This window comes from Ascaphus truei, chromosome 5 (genome assembly GCF_040206685.1).
Source record: "Ascaphus truei isolate aAscTru1 chromosome 5, aAscTru1.hap1, whole genome shotgun sequence".
Classification (NCBI taxonomy): domain Eukaryota; kingdom Metazoa; phylum Chordata; class Amphibia; order Anura; family Ascaphidae; genus Ascaphus; species Ascaphus truei.
This window is the reverse complement of record NC_134487.1, coordinates 300,314,792-300,332,105: the sequence shown is the minus strand read 5'-3', so window position 1 is coordinate 300,332,105 and position 17,314 is coordinate 300,314,792. Positions and strand designations below refer to the sequence as shown.

The window sequence follows — 17,314 nt, the reverse complement described above, 5'->3', positions numbered from 1 at the left end:
AAAGTGAGGATGAAAAAACGTCTAGTATCGGCCGTTTGTAAATTTGTGGGGAATCTAGGAGTTGTGGCCTTCAGTCTGACTGTTGCCACCACAACATTGAAGGAGTGTTTAAGTAATGTGTGCGTAACATTTCATTTTAGGAATTATATCATTTCCTACAATAGTTTCATTCCATGTAGCATCAACTTTGAAGGAAGCCAACATGGAAGACTGGCTGCAATTACATAAAGGGATTCTCTTTGTTATGGGGACAGGCTACACAGACGTAAACATGGGCTTAAAATGCACTTCTGCAGCACAATTTCACAGCAGCAGGAGTGTAAGGCACGGAACACAATAGTGCATGATTAAAAGGTCCCCTTGCTTATGCTTTATTGGAATGGTATTACAAAGCCTCTTCGTTCTATGCCATGTCAAAGAGAATGCAAGAACCCAAACAAAAGAAATGGAAACCAAGCCAATTAGAGCCTTGTTAGGGTTTCACCCCAGATATGCCCACTATATATTTTTTCTGCTTCATCAGGTGTGACTTGAAACAAGAGTCTGCATTTAAATGGCCTCAATGCTCCAGGGATTATGAAAAAAGAAATACTCTTTGGAGTTCATTAGTTACCAAAGTAGTAGACGTTTTAAGTCAAAACAAAGGATATTTTAGACTTCTGATACCATTTTAAAAACCTCAAGTAACTATGATCATGCACCATAGACTAGACCAGCGGTGCACAAACTGGGGGGCACGACACAGGGGGAGAGGAGGCAGGGGGGCGCAGTGCAGGAAGTTTGTGCGCCCCTGGACTAGACCGTGATATCTGACATTATGACAATTTAAAGCAGCAAAACATGCACAATCTTATGTTTTTTTAATAAGCCAGTTCAGAAGTACAGTACTAAATAATAGGGACTGTTTTTTTTTTTTTTTAATTCAACTCTTAATGACATTTTGTATGAGTTTTAATATACTGAACACCCTGTGATTTCTATAGCAGGTTTAGCCCACCTCCCAGCAGTGCAAGAGCTCTGCAACACTTTCCTGTTTGTGATCACCTGATTTGTTGCCAATATTCCCAGCCGTTTGAGCTGCAAACTGTGATAGATAATGTTACCTTAGTAATGTAAGAATACATTGTAGCTGCTGAGTTACACTGACTGTAGGATTGATTTCAAAGGCGGCCATTATATTAGGCACACAATCAGGATTTTGACAAATTTAAACAGGAGCCCCAAACGATTGCCAGCTTAAGTAAAAATGTATAATTATACATTGGCGCACACTTTACCTGTATAAATAAGAAAGAAAGAAAACGGTGGTGGGGAATGTAGTATTACTGCTTTAAGCGACTGAGTGCTACTTGGGAATGCTGTGCATTGCTCAGATATATCTTACAAGCCGTTCTGCATTGAAGTGTCTGACAAAAATCAATCTAAAAAACTAGAGAAATAAGCATCATTCCCAATGTAAACGTGAATAGCTTGAGCTCAGATAGCCTTAAGCGAGATATTCAAAGGCAAATCCATGCAAAAGCGCTTTATGCGCCTAATGCAATGAAACCTTTTCAACGCGGCACTCCTAAAACTCAATGCCTCCAATCTGTTTTCCTGTTAACCACTTATCACTAAATATGCTTTTTGTCAGGTCCCCTTACACATCTCGAATTTCTATCAGTCACAAATGCACTTTAGTAAGTTACAGATGAATAAATGTAAAGAATCTGCACATCAGGCTTGGCTGTAACAGCGACATTTACGGCAGGAGTGGCCATCTTCAGTCCTTAAAGGCCATCAACAGGTCAGGTTTTCAGGGTATGTCTGCTTCAGCACAGGTGGATCAATCATTGGCTCAGTTCGAGTTGGCCACCCCTGATTTTCGGGGATCATGCACATAACCTAAACAGACTCTAATACTAATAACCACGTACTGAACTAAATATGATTTCGATGTTTTAACATCTCCTTGGTATAAAACCAGTGGGTGGGGGGGGCAGGGAGGGGGTAGTGGGAGTGTAGGGGAATAGTAGTTATTAAGGGTTTTTTCTCTCTATGAATTATTGTATTTATATTGTTCCATGTAGTTCAAAAACAAATAAAAAGATTTAAAAAAAAAAAAAAAAAAGACACCAGTGAAGTGCCCATGCAGAAAATATCCCGTCAACTACCAAATCCCATTGATTTTAATGGCATTGCTACTTTTGATAAATATGCCACTTTTGCACTGAACTAAACTGCAGTACACATGCTTTGCCCCCATCAAATATTGGATACATGACCCCACATGGAGTAATTCAACTTTGAGGCATGCACAGCCACCACTGGGGTGGAATTTTGACCACACAATGTTGGCATTATGGTCTGCACGACAACTCCAAAGGGGAGAGGGGAGTAAGATGTAATGCGTTCCTGATTACTGTACACCAGAAAAGCTGAATAAATCTGGCACAGTTCAGAGAGAATGCCAATATCCAAAGCCGGAATGTAACCTACATTATTATAGACAGCTGATAAATACAGGCAGGATAAACCACTGTCAAAATAAAACATTAAATATGAGTCACTGAGATTAAATTACTTTGTCATGTTCTTCCTCCTTCACTAATTCCAAAGAGTTTTCTTCCATTTTCCCGACTATTCACACAATAGAAGCGTAGTTACTGTTCTTTGCATTATTCACATAGCTGCTAACAATTGTACTATGTGGTTCTGCAAATAAAAAGCCAGAGGCTAAAAGGCTTGGGGTCTGTCACAGAATATAACATGTCTAAATACCCAGTGTATTAACGATGTTATTGTAAACCAGACAATCTAATCATGCAAAATCTCCTTCCGAATGCTTAAAGTTACAAAGATAGGGCTGTATCATTAAAAACTTGTACTGTGTTTTATGTCCTTGGGGCCTGATTACCAGAAAGTTGTGTGCAAATTTTCTACTGGATTAAATTTAAAACTACATTGAACATAATCACAATTACACAAATTGCATGTTGGCTGAGTATCCTGTCATCCCAACTCATTTATAGCATCACACGGAAGGGCGGCCAGGTATAAATAGCAGATCTTGCTAAAAAAACCATGTCAAAAAAGTTGGGGGGGAATTCAAAAACCCAATTAAACCATAAAAAGAAGAATACCTATTATAGTATATACTGTAGCTTGTTTAAAATTGAAACCTAACATACACGAAAACATATGCACATCATTTCAATCATATACTACCTATTACGGATTTACATCCCGGGCAACGCCGAGTATATCAGCTAGTATATATATATATATCAATATATATATTAGAACCATATTTTGCAATTAGCGCTGCTCTAAAAGGTGTGAATTGTTCTTGAGCAATTACATTCTGTTTTTTGTTAACAATAGTTTTTCATGCTGTGTATAGATAATATTTCCTTTCATGGTTCTCCCTCCTATGTTATCCGGTTTACATATATAGATTTTTGGAGGGCATGCACATTGGCTAACATTTGCTCTCGCTGGAAATAATGGCTTTGCGGTTTAATGATTAAATATCATAGAAACAGGTGCATGTGTACAACAGCACTTCGCTTTCCTGTGTGTATCTCCATAAATGTTATTTTCAATTGATTACCTCTTTAATATTTATAGTACATGAACTGCAAAATACATAGTATAACCATTCCACTATGTGATTTAGAGACAGCACCATGGAAAATAGCATTAAAAAAATAGACTTCGAAAAAAAGATATGCAGAATATTATCTCAAGGGATTCTCACAGCTATGATGGTTGAATCCAGGATTCAGCGGTTTCTAACACTGGGCAAGAAAAATGGGAAACCAGCAGTAATGAAAGCCACGTCCATGGAAACGTTGAGATGTATGTAGTCATTGAGTGGCGAGGGGGTATTGTTTAAACCAAAAAGAACACAAGTGTGTAAAAGTTGAAGCTTAATTGAGCAGTGCAGGGGAAGAAATGTAACTGAATATCTCGTTCAGGGAAAGAGTGGGGTGGTTGTAAGAGGGCATGGTAAAGAAGGACCCCTTTTAATGCCCGTGTACAAACCAATCCTGGTTCACCCAGGTGACCCTTTTTTATGCAGCACATCATTTGTCGTTCTTTCATACTTTTAACTTTCCTTGGCAGGTTTGTATTGAGAGAAGGGGGGGAAAAATAGCGTTTCCTAGATTTTTTCCCTTCATGGATAGAAAGAAGCAAAGCTATGAATATGGCACTCTCATAATGATTTAACAAAGGCTTAATGACATTTTCATCACAACCCGCTGTTCATTTTAATGGCCTTTGCAAGACAATGGAACAATGGGCAGAGGGAAGAAAAGTCCTACATTGGGCAGCTTTTTCTTCTCTCTCTCTCTCTCTCTTATTTTCAAAGAGCCACAGATCTTTTGTTTGTACATTTTCATTTGAGCAAAGCTGAGAAAATGCATGGACTCCGTAACCATTTTAATGTCTAACTGTAACCTTTGCTAATGGGGTCTCTGGAATACGTGCAAACTCATACTCAGAGCTGGATCTTTACATATTGCCTATTGTCTGCCTTCTTTTCTAGCAACAACCTTGCCACTTCCACCGCTCTCCCGTTTCTATGCACACACATTGTGGCCACATTTGAAATGTATTTACTTTGTTCTTTGTTACTTTTTTCCTGTAAAGACAAAGTAGCAACCAAAGGCCTGTGGAAAACACAAACTTCCCTGCCCTCTCTATGTGCCACTCTACTAGCTCATTGTATTCTGTCTGTGTAACATTAGATATACGGCTTTAAGTCAGCAACAGAGACGCTGTAACCATCGTCAAATCTCCCTGTCAAGAACACCTTGTAAACAAGTCTTCGTGACAGTTTTAGCTCAGGTTCCAGTAACATTGTTGCAGAAATTGTAAAAATACGCAAAAGGTGCAGGTGCCAATTTAGCAGTTTTGTTAGGTCCCTTGGTCAATCCCAATTTTGTGCCAGTCTCGAAACCAACTTTCACAACCTGTTTGAAACTCTCCGCATCACTGCCTCTAAACTCCCTACTCTATTCTATTAACTATATGCAAAGGAAGGGTGGCGGTCATGCTGGTCCTTTCTTCCATGTAGTAACACAGGAGGGAGAGCGAGTAGGAGGAATGATACCTTTATTGGACCAACAAGTAGTTGATATGTTACAAGTTCCAACCTGTCGGGGTCCTTCATCCAATGAAGAACCCTGAGAGGTTTGAACACTGGTAACATTTCAACTACTTGCTGGTCCAGTAAAAGGTATCATTCCTCCTCCTCCCTCTCCCTCCTGTGTTACTACATTAACAATATGAACATTGTTTCGCAAAATAGCAGAGATGGGGCGCGCATGCGTATATCTACAGGTCTTCCACAAGTACCTTAAATCTGCTTCTTTTGCAGCCTAGTTACTACTCCAACCCAATATCTATAAACTATTGTCATGTTAATGTAATAAGAAGTGAGAATGTGTCAAATATCTACGTGTCATGTATCAATGTTTCTTTGGTGCAAAAGTGGTGCCATTATTAGCAATTATTAAAAAAAATTGGATTATTATTTAAGCCTTCATACATAAAGTACAGTGTTCTGGCCCATAACTGCACAACTTTTAATCCCAAATGTGTTGATAGATGACCCCCACACCTTTCTCCAGGACTAACAGAGCTACTATTCTCCAGTAACCAAAACAAAGACTAGTATTTAATAGAGGCACTCCCTCCATGCCTTCTCTAAACCACAAATCATTCAAAATAAAAAGAAGTATAAGCCAGAATGTTACGCTTCTGTTGTATAAGACAGGGGTTTCCAGCACCAGTCTTCAAGGGTCACCAAATGGACAGGTATTAGGAATATCCCTGCTTAGCATAGGTGCTCAATCAGTGGCTCAGTCATTGACTGAGCCACTGATTGAGCCACCTGTGCTGAAGCAGGGATTTGCTGAAAAACAGACCTGTTGTTGGCCCTTGAGGACTGGAGTTGGCCGCCCCTGGTCTAGACAATGCAATATCCAGTAAACAAGCGCCTATGCCAAAGTATTACAACAACTTGTTTTACGTAACGAGATAAGTAAAATCAATGAAACCAATCCAATGCAAACGTCACCATTTCAGAGCCGGACGAGCTTGCCATGCAGAACATTGAAAATCCCTCTGGCAAATAAAAGATCAAATCGGAAATATACATATCGTTTTCAAATGTAAAAAAAAATCTCCTTTTTTTTTGTCTTACCTTCTGGTTCACTTTTAATGAGTTCTTCCATTTTCCTTTGTTTAAGTGTGTCTACAACATCCGCTAAGCTACCTTTGCGTCTCTCCGGAGTTCCCAGGGCCGTGTTGGACAAAGGCTCTCCACCGTAACGACCACTTTCTTCTGCCTTCATGGGAGAGGTAGCCGCGTTGTGTGGGGCAAATGAAGACATCACTTTATTGCCATCAATTTCCTGGAAGGCAAAAACAAACGTAAAATGCATTAATGGATGAATACTCTGTGACAAAACACATTACTTCTGCTTCCAGGCACACATTCTTCCCCCAAATGCACCCAAATCTAACACAGCAAATCACATTTACCCTAATATTATATCCGTGCTGTTATCTTATTGAACAAAAAACAAAAATTACCAAAGCTACTTCCAATGTGACAAAAATACACAGTGCAATACCTATATATCTCTACTACACTCCCAAAAACAACTGAGACCAGCTGCACAAAGTTAATAAACATACAGGTACCCAACAAGCTCTGAGAAACCCCAAACATTACCACATAATATATATATATATATATAAATATGTAGATATGTACACAAGACACTTTGGCCAAAGGGTTAAACTAAATGACCCTTTTTTAAGAGAATATATAGGTATTGCACTGTGTATTTTTGTCACATTGGAAGTATCCTTGGTAATTTTTGTTTTTTGTTGTATACATTTAGTAATTTACAGTAACACATGAATGTAATAAATATGCCTCCGTATTTTCCCAACACAAGAAGAGAATGGCCGTATGGAACCTGTTTGGCAAAAGATTAACCATAATAAAACCATTGTGTATTTCAGAAGATTTTTTGATTACAAGACAATAAATCTAAAGCAAAGGCCACAAACCACTGATAACATAACCACTGTGACCAATGTGCGTTCTGAAAAAACCCTGCTTGCTTAAACTAGCAATTTTTGTCAACACTCAGATTGTACACATATTGCCCAATATTAAGTCCGCAACATTTTACAATCTCATGCTTTGCAGGCATTTGAAGCTCTAAAAAAAAAAAAGTGTCTGAATCCTTCCTTCTGTTTTGGGGGGGATTTCGCTGGTATTACCGAGGTCCTTCTGTTTTGGGGGGGATTTCGCTGGTATTACCGAGGTCCTTCTGTTTTTGGGGGGATTTTGCTGGTATTACCGAGGTTCTTCTGTTTAGTATAGAACAGCTGTTCTATTTGAAATGATCCAAATCATAGGGAAGCAACCCGTTTTGTGGTCTTTTAACTATACATTTCTTCGGTGCATCGTGATAATCAATTTATATGGAAAGTCACCATGGACCATATTAAGTAAGTATTAGTTCTCTGTCCGACAGGTCACTGTGCTGACCGGTAAATGGAGCAATCTGACTGACACATTCTTTATAAAGTTCCAATGATCCCACTGCACATACTGTACATATTACCATGCATTTGCATTTTTCATTTGCACATTTAATGAATATACTTGCAAAGGCTATTGCTAAATAGGAGGTAGAAAATGAATCACACATTCAAAATCAACGACATTACTAATAACTTTTGTTGAATATTAGACACAGCACCTTTATTATGTACAGATGCTTAAATATGCAGTGCTATTTACCGGAAAGCAATGAGCATCTATAAAATGACAGCACTTTCCCATGCTATATCTTACTGCCTTTTTATAGTTTGCTTTCTGATTTTAAACATTCTTTTAGATTTTATTCAGAAAGTCTAATTCAAAGCAAAACAAAAAACAATTACATCCTCAACACAAACGAGTGCGTAAGTAATATGTATACCCCGGGACAGATAGAGATAACACACACACACACACAATGTTAGTGTGTGAATTAGAAAGACGGTGGGATACTGAGAGCTCGCCAAACATTTATGTAAAGCTTCTACTGGCGCTTGCATGTTACAATAAATTCACAAAAAGGGCAAACGTCTCATACAATGAGTTTATCTTTAATTTAGCAAATATACTAAGAAAATCATTGCTTAAGTGAGCCATTCCTCCTGCTTGTAGGTTTTTTTTGGGGGGGGGAGGGTCTCTGGAGGTAACCCGCATTCTTTTCAGCTCCGGGGATCCCTATGGTTGCTGAAATACTCACCGGGAAACGTGCCACCAGTACAATCCCCGGGTACACTAAGTGGCATAAAAAATCCCTGCGTTACGCGGGTCAATAGGAAGCTACGATGTCCTCTGTCACCACGCCCTATTGGTCGGTGCGACGTGCCGGATTTAAATACCCGTAAGTAACCGGCGACACCTTCTCCAGTAAGTATCTCGAGAAACAGGGGTCTCCGGAGCTTAAATGAGCGCGGTTCAGTCCCAGAGACCCCGTGCATCCCACCTTAGGGCAAGGTGGACTGCTCATGTAACTCTTTGATCTGAGCGCCCTATAGACGTACCTGGCCCTCCAGGGTCCCCCTGACTTAGTAGCTACGTCGTCATCTATCCATTTTTGTAGGGGGAGTTGTGCGTTCAGAGCCGTTCTGTTCCATTCCACGCAGCCACTCGCAAGACTAAAAACTATTGCCCTGTGCCAAAGTCCACTACTCATTAAGACAGGGGTTCTGAACTCCAGTTCTCAAGCCCTTCCAACAGGTCAAATTTTAAGGAGATCCCTGCTTCAGCATTGGTGGCTTAATCAGTGGTTCAGTCAAAAACTGACTGAGCCTCTGATTGAGCCACCTGTGCTGAAGCTGAGATATTTTGAAACCTGAACTTTTTGGGGGGCTTGAGGACTGGAATTGAGCACCCCTGATCTAATCCATTAAGTATATATTGTGTCAACACTGGCTGTTTCATGTATCCGGTGTTCAGCAATGCATCGCTGGGCCACGTAGCCATGAAGGGGTTACATTCATTTTCCTAAGCAAAATGTTCTGCACATGCTCTTCTGTGACCCATAATGATCTATTTGTTTCATATGATGGCCTCTTAGCCTGATTCCCTGCATTAGCTAGAAATAATAATATGAAGGGTTCTTGTGCAAGATCACAAAGTGAAGCTTCATTATCAGTGATCTCGAAAGGTTGCTAGCATTGCTAGTTCACTGTCTCAGCTTCAGTATCTTCATTTTGATTGTAATGTACTGTTTGTTTATTTATATTATATACATATATTGCATGTTTTTATTCAGTGGCGAGAAAAAGTTTGTGAACCCCAATGATAATTACGGAAATTCCATATCTTTTCCAGGATAACCTTCATGAATTTAAACCAGTCTTTTCTTAAATATCCAATAGGGTTTAAAGACACCAATAATTCAATGTCTTTTGAAACAAAATGAGGTATGAATTAGACAAACAATGGGTAATTACGAGTCAGGGTATGTACAAAAGTAAGTGAAACCCTGGTATTATCAGCTAAATTAAAGGGGATAATTAGAACCAGGTGTTTAAATAATTAGGTAGATCTTCAGGTGTGAGTTTGAGAGGCCCCACCCTATATTAAGACTTTTTACCATGCAGGTGTGTGGAAACATGTCATGCTATCATCAAAAGAAATCTCTGACGACATCAGGAAAGCAGTTATTGGTGCTTATCCTTCTAGAAAGGGTTACAAAACCATTTCTAAGGATTTGGGGCTCCACCAATCCACTCTCAGACAGATGTACCAATGGAGAAAGTTCAAGACCACAGTCACTCTACTCAGGAGCGGTAGTCTCTCCAAGACCAAGCCGACAAATCATCTAGGAAGTCACAAAGAACCCCAGAGTATCATCCAAGGATCTACAGACGAATGTGAGTATTCAGGACTCAACAATCAGAAAAAGACAGAACAAGAATGGTGGTCATGGAAGGATAGCCAGGAGGAAACCCCTGCTCTCTAAAAAGAACATTGTAGTTCGCCAAAGAGCACATAGATAATCCGACTGACTTATTTATTATTTATTTATTTATAAAATGTTTTACCAGGAAGTAATACATTGAGAGTTACCTCTCGTTTTCAAGTACTGCACCGACACACTTTATTCGAGCAAATACCCAGTTTGTACCTGGCAGATACCAGGAATGCGCCGCTCCTCACCTCTGACAAGCCCCGTTGCGTTTGCCTTCCCAGCCTGGGTTCATGCCTGGCTGACGGGTGGCTGATCTGTTAAATGATAATGATTAGGATTTAATAGGCTGCAATGCTTCGCGTGTCTACCAGATGGCATAAATTCATGAATTGTAATGCAGTATATATATATATACTGTGCAGTATTGCAGCCAGCGGGAATAAAATGCTTCAATCCCTGCCTGGAAAATACCTCAATGCACTCGGGCAGAAAACAGTCACAAACCTCAATACACCCGGGTATACCCGAATTCGTGGTACTAGCCGAGCTCGAATAAAGTGTGTCGCCAGTGTATGTCCTGGGCACAGAGTGACTGGCACTGAGTGTGAAGCAGGGGAACCTGGTTCAATTCCCTGTGTCGGCTCCTTGTGACCTTGGGCAAGTCACTTTATCTCCCTGTGCCTCAGGCACCAAATACATAGATTGTAAGCTCCACCGGGCAGGGACTGTGTCTGCAAAAATGTCTCTGTAAAGCTAAAGCGCTATACAAGAATTATTATTAAATATTCACTTGACTATTGCATCCTTGCTTACGATGCAAACAAGTCAGGTAAACAGATACAAACGCGGAACAAAGAACAGTCCACGTGGTTGGTTTCCGTAATATTTTTCAAATGAATTGTGTACTCTCTGGCATTATCTTAATGATATCTAAGCGTGGACTTTGTGGTCTCTCCGTGCATTTTACCAATGCGGACTGCTCATCTCCTAAACCTAAATGAAATGAACGATTAGTCCCATGCCAGCTGACAGAGGACCATGCGTCCCCTCTATCAGTCTCCTATTAAATGGCCTCTCTATAATTGTGTTGTTTACCCAGATCTAATTCAAAGTGACAATGTTGAACCAAACACAGGAACATAAAAGGCAAGCAAAATTAGAAGGGCATTGCCAAACACAGGGCTGGCCGATTTCTATAGCAGGTACAACATGTAACTCCATACAAAAAAACACTGATGTTAATATATATATTTTAAGTAGAGCTTATTATAACAATAATCATTAACACAATGTGCCATTTCCGTCTGCTTTACAGGTCATACATATTCTAGTGAAACACTGGGTTATACACCATGAGTGGCTCAAGGGCCACCAACAGGTCAGGTTTTAAGGATATCCCTGCCTCAGAACAGGTGGCTTAATCAGTCCCTGCCACAGCACAGGTGGCTCAAGCAGTCTCTGATTCAGCACAGATGGCTCAGTCTCTGCTTCAGCACAGGTGGTCCAAATCAGTGGCTCATTCTTCGACTATAAAAGCTTATAGGGCTCCATGTTAAAATGGATTTCAAGCAAAAGGTGACACTGTGTGAGTGCTCATCTGCATGTCGTTACCCACAATCCCTGGCTGCAGTGGAAGCACTGTATGCTAAGAGATAATGGGGAAAGACAGGCTTACAGACCTGTCGGAGACATGTGTATTTGTATTTGCCGTATGCGGGATGCTATATTTGCCGGATGTTTGTCACTTTTTTCACCCACCAGAACTTATGTGTTAGTTATAAGACCAGACACATTTTTCACATTGTGAAACTTTAGCTCACAAAGCATACAATGAATAAACCGGGCTGTAAAAATACAAACGCTTGTGTGACATATGGGATGACATATTTTCCTAAATAGTGATATACTGCGCCGCGATTACAAATAAAGAGCGCGGGAAATCAGTGACCTCTTCCAGTAAACGGCAATTTGAGCCAATGGCAAAACTCACATTTGTTCAACTGGTGATGGCCAAGCTGTACTGAGCTAGTAAAGGTTAGTTTGCAAATGTTAAATGTGAATCACCACAGAAGAACGGAGCAGGTATCATTGAGCTAAAGCGCATGGAGGGTTTCCACCAAAGTCGTTTGCAATCCATTCATTATGCTGAGCAACATCAAACAGAGAAAAATAATTAAAAAGCTCCTATTGAGCACTTAGACACTCCTAACACACAGAGTGCGAACACAAAGGCAGGGTATTAGGTTACAAGAGTTATGCTTCATCTTTTTAATTATTTTTTTTTATAATTTTAAAGCATTTATGTCCCATTCATTTCGTCCTACTAGAATTTAAGTATGAATATTATTAAACAGCTCTTTAATATGTGTGTTTATGTATGTATGTATGTGCGTGTATGTGCGTGTGTATATATCCAATAAAGAATATAAATATCCAATAAAGAATATTAAGTACCTGCACGTGTGAGCACATTCACATGTCTTAGACAGGTCTGCAACCCTGCCCTTCACCATTATCACCCAGCATCCATTTTTTACATGGAGCACTTACAAGCAAATGCTCTGCTGTTCACACAGCTTTTAAGCACAGCATGGGATTAGATGCAAAGCCAGTCAAACCACTCACAGACAGCTGTTTCGACCTTGTGTGTCTCACCAGTCTGAGGTTGGTTGTACTGGCTTTGCCACTTTCAAGGCTGGAGGCTATATTTATTGGCTACATGCTAACGGTGGAGGTTTTAAAATGGGAACTTAAAATGTGTATGGTAAACCTACCCAGCCTTGAAAATGGCAACGCCAGTACAACCATCCTCACACTGATAATACCTACAAGGTCTTTGCATCTAATCCCATGCTGTGCTTAAAAGCTGTGTGAACAGCAGCGGATTTGCTTATAAGGGTTGACCCCATTCCAGCAGGTCCTACACACCCACGCCGCGGTGACCCCTTTCCAGCAGGTCCTACACACCCACGTCACGGTGACCCCATTCCAGCAGGTCCTACACACCCACATCACGGTGACCCCATTCCAGCAGGTCCTACACACCCACCTCACGGTGACCCCATTCCAGCAGGTCCTACACACCCACATCACGGTGACCCCATTCCAGCAGGTCCTACACACCCACATCACGGTGACCCCAGTACAGCAGGTCCTACACACCCACGTCACGGTGAACCCAGTCCAGCATGTCCTACACACCCACGTCACGGTGACCCCATTACAGCAGGTCCTGCACACCCACGTCACGGTGAACCCATTCCAGCATGTCCTACACACCCACGTCACGGTGACCCCATTCCAGCAGGTCCTACACTACCAATATTATACTGTCTTATGTACTTCTATCGCTGCATAGAGAGACGGGGAACAAGGATATTCTCTGCAGGACCTGGAGGGATATCCAGTCTAGCAAGGGCCGCAGAGAGAACGGATGTGTCCAGGGTGCCAGTAAGCCCCTGGACTAGGCCAGAACTCTGCCCCAAGGCCCTGAAACACCTGAAGAGCAGTATTGTAGGGAAGGCCTCAGATAGGGACCGTTCCCATTAGAACCTGTTGCGGCTATCCTACGTGGATGTCCACGTGGATGTCCATGTCGATTAGCTCCACCTCAAACCTTTACGCGGTCTCTGCCTCCGGTGACTGTTCTCTCCTTCCTCACTGCTCTTCAAACTAAGCTGTTCAGCAGTGACCACCTGTCAATCACCACCACTCCCAGCGTTCCAGATCCGTGCTCGGTGAGCCACAGGTCGTCAGCACAGGCGCATGTGGGGGGGGGGGAGGGGGAAGTTTTAGGGGTCCCGGCACCCAGGATTTTCCATTCCTGCTTAAATACTTTTTTTTTTAATATAGCTTCAGCTTCTAACTAACCTAAATATCTATTTCTGCACTACAGGCAGTCCTCGGTTATCCAACGGAATCCGTTCTGGAAGTAGCCTTGGATAGTGAAACCGTTGTAAAGTGAGTCCCATGTTAATAAGTGGCGGTGTGCGTCGGATAACGCATTCAGGCGTCATAAAACGGCCCTTAGTATTGCATTGTAAAGCGTTGGATATGCCATTCGTTGTAAAGTGAAACGTTGGATAACGAGGACTACCTGTACATTATTTAATGAATGGGGTCATTAATTGACTTGTACATGGTGAATCAAACAACACCCTCATACACTGTAATCAGTTTCCCCTTACCCTTCCGCACGCTTCTTGAACCAATTGATCACCAAAAGAGTCTGAGTTGATACGCCTGCTTGTGCTTAAATTATGTCATCTCCATATTGACAGAGTTGGAACATGAGTGGCACCCAATGCTCATGTGACACTTCTCCATCCTTCAGTATGCACTACTACTAAACTCTTCTTCTACAAACATCGGACACGACGTGGGATTGGAGACCTTAGAAAATCATTCTGCATAATATTGCACATTTATACAGCTTTATTATAGCGGTGTCAATGCAACAAAACAAAAACAGAGAGCCTCTCCATCGTGTCAAAAACATAGGTACATGTAGCAATATCTATGTGTCATTTAGATATTATTCCTATGCAGATTATAACCAACCAAACAATTGGGTATGTGAGTGAATCCACATTTCAATATTTAGCTGTAGTGTTAGCTAAGCTTTGTCAATCTCCAAAATGAAGAGTAATTAAAAAAATATGTATAACAATAACTTGGAATGATATACCAACCACCACCTTTTACTAAGTATTTTAAAATATGTTATAAAAGGCATTTATGCAGCCACCTCCTGGGTAGTTTCCTAGCAACACATTCATAAAGAGATGCACAAACAGAAGCTTATTATCACTTTATAAAATGACTATGAAAGGCTGCAGGAGACCAGGCAGTGATGGGGACCCAAATGTCCAATTATCCATGTAACTATTTATTCAATGTTTCCCCCTTTCTTTAAGAGGCCTTTCTGTATTAATGAAGGATTCTTGATGGTCAAAGCCACAAATGCCTGAGAGCCGTAGCAACAACAACAATAAATATATATAATATATATTTACATACACAATAAAAAGGCCAGGCGGGAGAGGAGAGAAAGATACATTCTTAAATACCATCTCTCCTCTAGGCAGCAATTTCCACAGATGAAGAGGTCACCACTGTTTAACAGTGTGCTGCCACGTTAATTTAGTATGACAAGATAAAGCAGTAATCTCTGCTCCAAGAGGCTGTAAACTGCCTGCTATCCAGGGACATGCTCCAGTCGTTTTGCACTGTATATCACTTTATACAATTGCCGTGACAAAGCCCCCTGAGTTCTCTCATGTAAATCTCTCTCTTCCTCTCAACCTCACTGCCAGTCAGGCACAGAAAAAGATCGTCAGTAAGCTGCACGAGGTAACGTCTTCCACACGCCAGTGGGGCCATCACCTCCCCAAGAGAAGATGTTTAGTATTCAGATAATCCATTGATCCCGCTTGCATATCGGCTTGGATTTTTCAATCTGGCGTGTTAACTTGTCAGTGTGAGCGAATAAACCCATGTTTCATGTTTCCTGAGATCTGTGTTCCGGAGTCTGATCATTTTCAAAGCCTTTCTACGCTCTGTTCAAAGATTATCCTTAACCTCTTCCGTGCAGGAGGACCTGCCACATATCGGGGCTGCAATGTGTTTATTACTAGACACAGCGGCTCTGGGATATTTCCCAGAACTGCTGTGAATCCGACATTAACTTGTAGTACAACGGAGAAAAAGGTTTAGTTTAAAAAGTGTAATCCCAAACAGCCAGGGAGCAATCTTTTGTAAAGAATTTCCCAGCCTAATTGTATTCCCTAAACAAATATAACAATGCTAAGAGCCAAGATTTGTCTGATTTGTCCTTTATTTGCCAAAAATAGAAGTTTCATTTCTTAGGGACCTTTGAATAGGAAAGTGTATGTCAATGAAGTGTTTTCTTTCCCCTTATCAGTGAGAATATAGAGATTAGGTGAAGGGGAGGGAGAGACTGAGACCATACAAGCACTTGCTGGACACAGTGACATCGGACAGTGACATCGGATAGTGACATCAGACAGTGACATCGGACAGTGACGAGTAGTCCGAACCCTCCCAAGAATCAGCGCACCACGTTTACAAACAGATTTATGTATTTAAAAATACTAGTAGGTGTTAGATTTTGATAACAGGCCGAAACATTGTGTATTATGAATACATTCTTTTGCAAAAACCCGTGGAGCCCTGGATCATCTTTCCTGCTGCTGTAATCTATTCTGAAACATTAAGATTACTATAAAATTTGAGTTTAAAGTGTGGGTTCAAAATGTCCTCCTTTTGCAGAAACGTGCAGAGACGAGAACGCCGCGGTCTGATTGCATCATTGCTAACGCGTTGATCCAGCTGCTCCCACTCCTAAACGAAACGTTCTCTTACTAATTTGTCTTTCCAATCCTCCTAGCGACCGCCTTTATCACGAGACATTTGATGTGAGCGTTTTTGTATCATAATTCTTTCTCTCTCTAATACATCATAATCTTCTGCGCTACACGCCATTGTGTAACTATGCACTTGATGAGGTCATCACGCCGTCACCGGTTCCAAAGAACATTTATTATATTATCAGATAATTCTTCCATGTAATAATCTCCTGTGACAGACTTATAATTGCTCACAATTTCATTCAATGAAACATGTAGCGATTTTTCTGCCAGATACGACGAAACATAACAGCCGTCCCGTTTCTCCTGCGCACGGTGTACATTTGAAACAGTTCACCCTTCCGTTAAGAACAATCAGGGCTTGGGAAGACGGGCGGTCGTTGTGGGCTCTGCAAGAAACTAACAGTTACTTTGAGTTCTCTTTGTGGGATAACGCAGTCATTTGGTTACAAATGAAAGGAATGCTCGGAGCGCATTTCGTTGGAGCTCAGTTGGCCAAGCAATGCAAGTGAAAATGCACTGATCATGAGGCACTCCAGGCTAAATTATACGGATTGGAGAAATGGATGAAAAACAACTCCGCGCATAACACTCACTGCGCTGTCTACTCGTTCTGTGCACATTATTGAAGCATCGTACTCATTTAAAACAGGTGTAATAACAAAAACAAGTGTTGTGCATGGCCTCTTGAGACTGTTATCCGATTAACGTAATGAAATCTCTGAAACGACTGGAGATTGCCTTTAATAGAGAACTGTTAAAATAATAGTGAAAAGAGTAGTAATCCCCTTGCGTCAAGAGGAACCTGAAAGGCATAACTGCAGTACTACTGGTACTACTAAAGCTAAGAGCCGCAGGCCACCTGTCTAAGGCTGCGCTCATAGTGCCGGCGACAGCGACACAACGGCGCGTAAAAATAAATGCATTGTCGCGTGCGCT

General features: G+C 41.1%; 1 protein-coding gene across 14 annotated transcripts in view; it reads right to left on the bottom strand.

Annotated features, from left to right (window-relative positions):
- The window catches only part of SOX5 (SRY-box transcription factor 5), a 913,923-nt gene that overhangs the window by 199,785 nt on the left and 696,824 nt on the right, over window positions 1–17,314 (bottom strand). For all 14 annotated transcript variants that reach the window (XM_075602880.1, XM_075602877.1, XM_075602886.1 and 11 more), the window contains one exon: window positions 6,194–6,404. In XM_075602880.1, coding sequence (XP_075458995.1) covers window positions 6,194–6,404 — 211 coding nt within the window. The remainder of the gene's footprint in view (window positions 1–6,193; window positions 6,405–17,314) is intronic.